The following is a 1,790-nucleotide window of genomic DNA, read 5'->3' as shown; positions in this document are numbered from 1 at the left end:
CATGGCGATGTCTCCCCGCCCCGCCCGCCTCGGCCGGGGCCGCCGCAGCGCCGAGCGCCCCCGGCCCGGCAGGGGAGCCGCCCCCTCCCCGGCAGGGAAAGGGGGGGCACCGACTCCCGCCGGTGCCGCATTGAGCGGCCCCCGCAGCCGCCGTGCCGGGGTGCCGGTGCAGCGCCCCGCACGCCGGGCACAGCCGGGCGCCGCTCCCTCCCCGTGCCGGGTCCCCCGAGCCGCGGCTGCCACCGGCGCCGTGCCCCCCTCCCGGCCCGGTAAGGTCGGGCTGTCCGCGGTCGGGCCGGGGAACGAGCTGGTTATCGGGGCGGCTGCGCCTGCCTTACCCTTGGAAGCATCTTTCTCTTCTTTGGGCTTGATCACCTTCCCGCTCATAGACCCCAGCTTGGGTGGGAAAATCCCCGGGAGCGTCGCGAATTCCGGCTGGACCCAAAGAAACCTCGGGCGGGGGGCAGCGTGCGTGCGTGTGGGGGACCCTCTACGCCGAAAAGGCAGAAATAACACCAAGAGAAGGAGAGGAGGGGGGAAATGAGGAGCCGGCGAGCTGCCCGCTCCCCGGCGCGGAGCCTCGGAGCCCGGCGGCGCCGCCGCGGTGCCTGCGGGAGCGGAGTGGGGAGCGGGGGGCTCCGGCAGCCGCAGCACCGAGCCCCTGCGCCGCTCGCCGTGCCGGAGACAAAAGCGATATTCCCTGTGTCTGCCTGGCCCCGGCCCCCTCCTTCCCCCGCCTCCCCGGCTCTGCCTCTCCTCCCCAGGGCCAGGGAAGCGCAGCTGGTCCTGCAAGTCCCACCGACCGGGGGGAGGGGGGTACCGTGAGTTGAGGGGGGTTGTTTGCTTGGGTGTGTTGGGTTTTTCTCTTTTCGCATCCTCCCCTAATAATAATGTGATGGAGCAGCAGAGCTGCAGCCGCGGATAGGAGGAGGACGCGAGTCCCCGTCACTGCAGAAGAGGCGGCAGGTTTACGCTCGCGGCAGCAAGGAGGGCTGGAGCTGCCCCCTCCGGCCCCCCCGGCTCCGCGCATCCCCTTCCCCATCGCCCACACCGGCTCTCCATTAAACGGTACAGGGGAGCGGGGGGGGCAACACGCATCCCGCTGCCCTCCAGCGACACAACGATGCCCCATGGCCGGACCTGGACTGTCCCCCGATTTGGGGAGCAGCTCCCACCCCCCCGTACCGCGGGGGAGGCTCTGGGCGCGGAACCGCCCGGGCCCCAGCCCCGCAGCCTGTTGCTGCCGTCGCGGGAGTGCAGAGCGCCGGCCGGGGGGCAAAGGGGGATCGGGTTCCCGTTAACGGGGAACACGGAGGGCACAGGGAGGATCGGGTTCCCTTAGCAGGGAGCCCGCACAGCCTGCGCCGGCCGCCGCCCAGCGCTGCTGCTCTGCCCCGGGGCGTGGGACGGCGCTCACCCCCTCCCTCCGCCTCCTCCATCCGCCCCCGGGGAGCAGGAGGGGACCCCATGAAGAGCCAGAGCTCCCTCACCTGTGCTACAAAGCGGCGTGTCCCGCCCCGCTCCTCCCCCTGCCCCGTTCTCCTCGGCGGGGCAGAACTTTCTCTGCCCGGGGCCGCCGTCGGGGGAGGCAGAAACCCGAGGCAGCCGGCGCCCCTTGGAGCCCGGCCCCGCTCGGCAGCGCCCAAAATAAAACGCCGGGAAGGGCGAGCCGTGGAGTGCTTGGGGGAGCCCCTCGGTGCGGTACCCGGGCTCCTCCTGCCCCCTCTCCCCACGGCACAAGTGGCCTGTTTGGGGCGGGGGACACGAGGGATTTCTCCCAGAGCAGGAGG

General features: G+C 72.2%; 1 protein-coding gene across 2 annotated transcripts in view; it reads right to left on the bottom strand.

Moving 5' to 3' along the window:
* FGF13 (fibroblast growth factor 13) overlaps positions 1-674 on the bottom strand; it is a 238,165-nt gene extending 237,491 nt beyond the window's left edge. The window contains exon 1 of one of the 2 annotated variants that reach the window (XM_042029328.1): positions 339-674. In XM_042029328.1, coding sequence (XP_041885262.1) covers positions 339-387 — 49 coding nt within the window. In that variant the 5' untranslated portion in view covers positions 388-674. The remainder of the gene's footprint in view (positions 1-338) is intronic. The other variant, XM_042029332.1, reaches the window with a different exon arrangement.
* Positions 675-1,790: the final 1,116 nt, after the last annotated feature.

Source organism: Corvus kubaryi, unplaced genomic scaffold (genome assembly GCF_017639235.1).
Source record: "Corvus kubaryi isolate FWS band 111438036 unplaced genomic scaffold, C.kubaryi_AGA036_p1.0 37322, whole genome shotgun sequence".
NCBI lineage: Eukaryota > Metazoa > Chordata > Aves > Passeriformes > Corvidae > Corvus > Corvus kubaryi.
The sequence above is the reverse complement of the archived record's forward strand: the minus strand, read 5'-3'. Positions and strand labels throughout refer to the sequence as shown.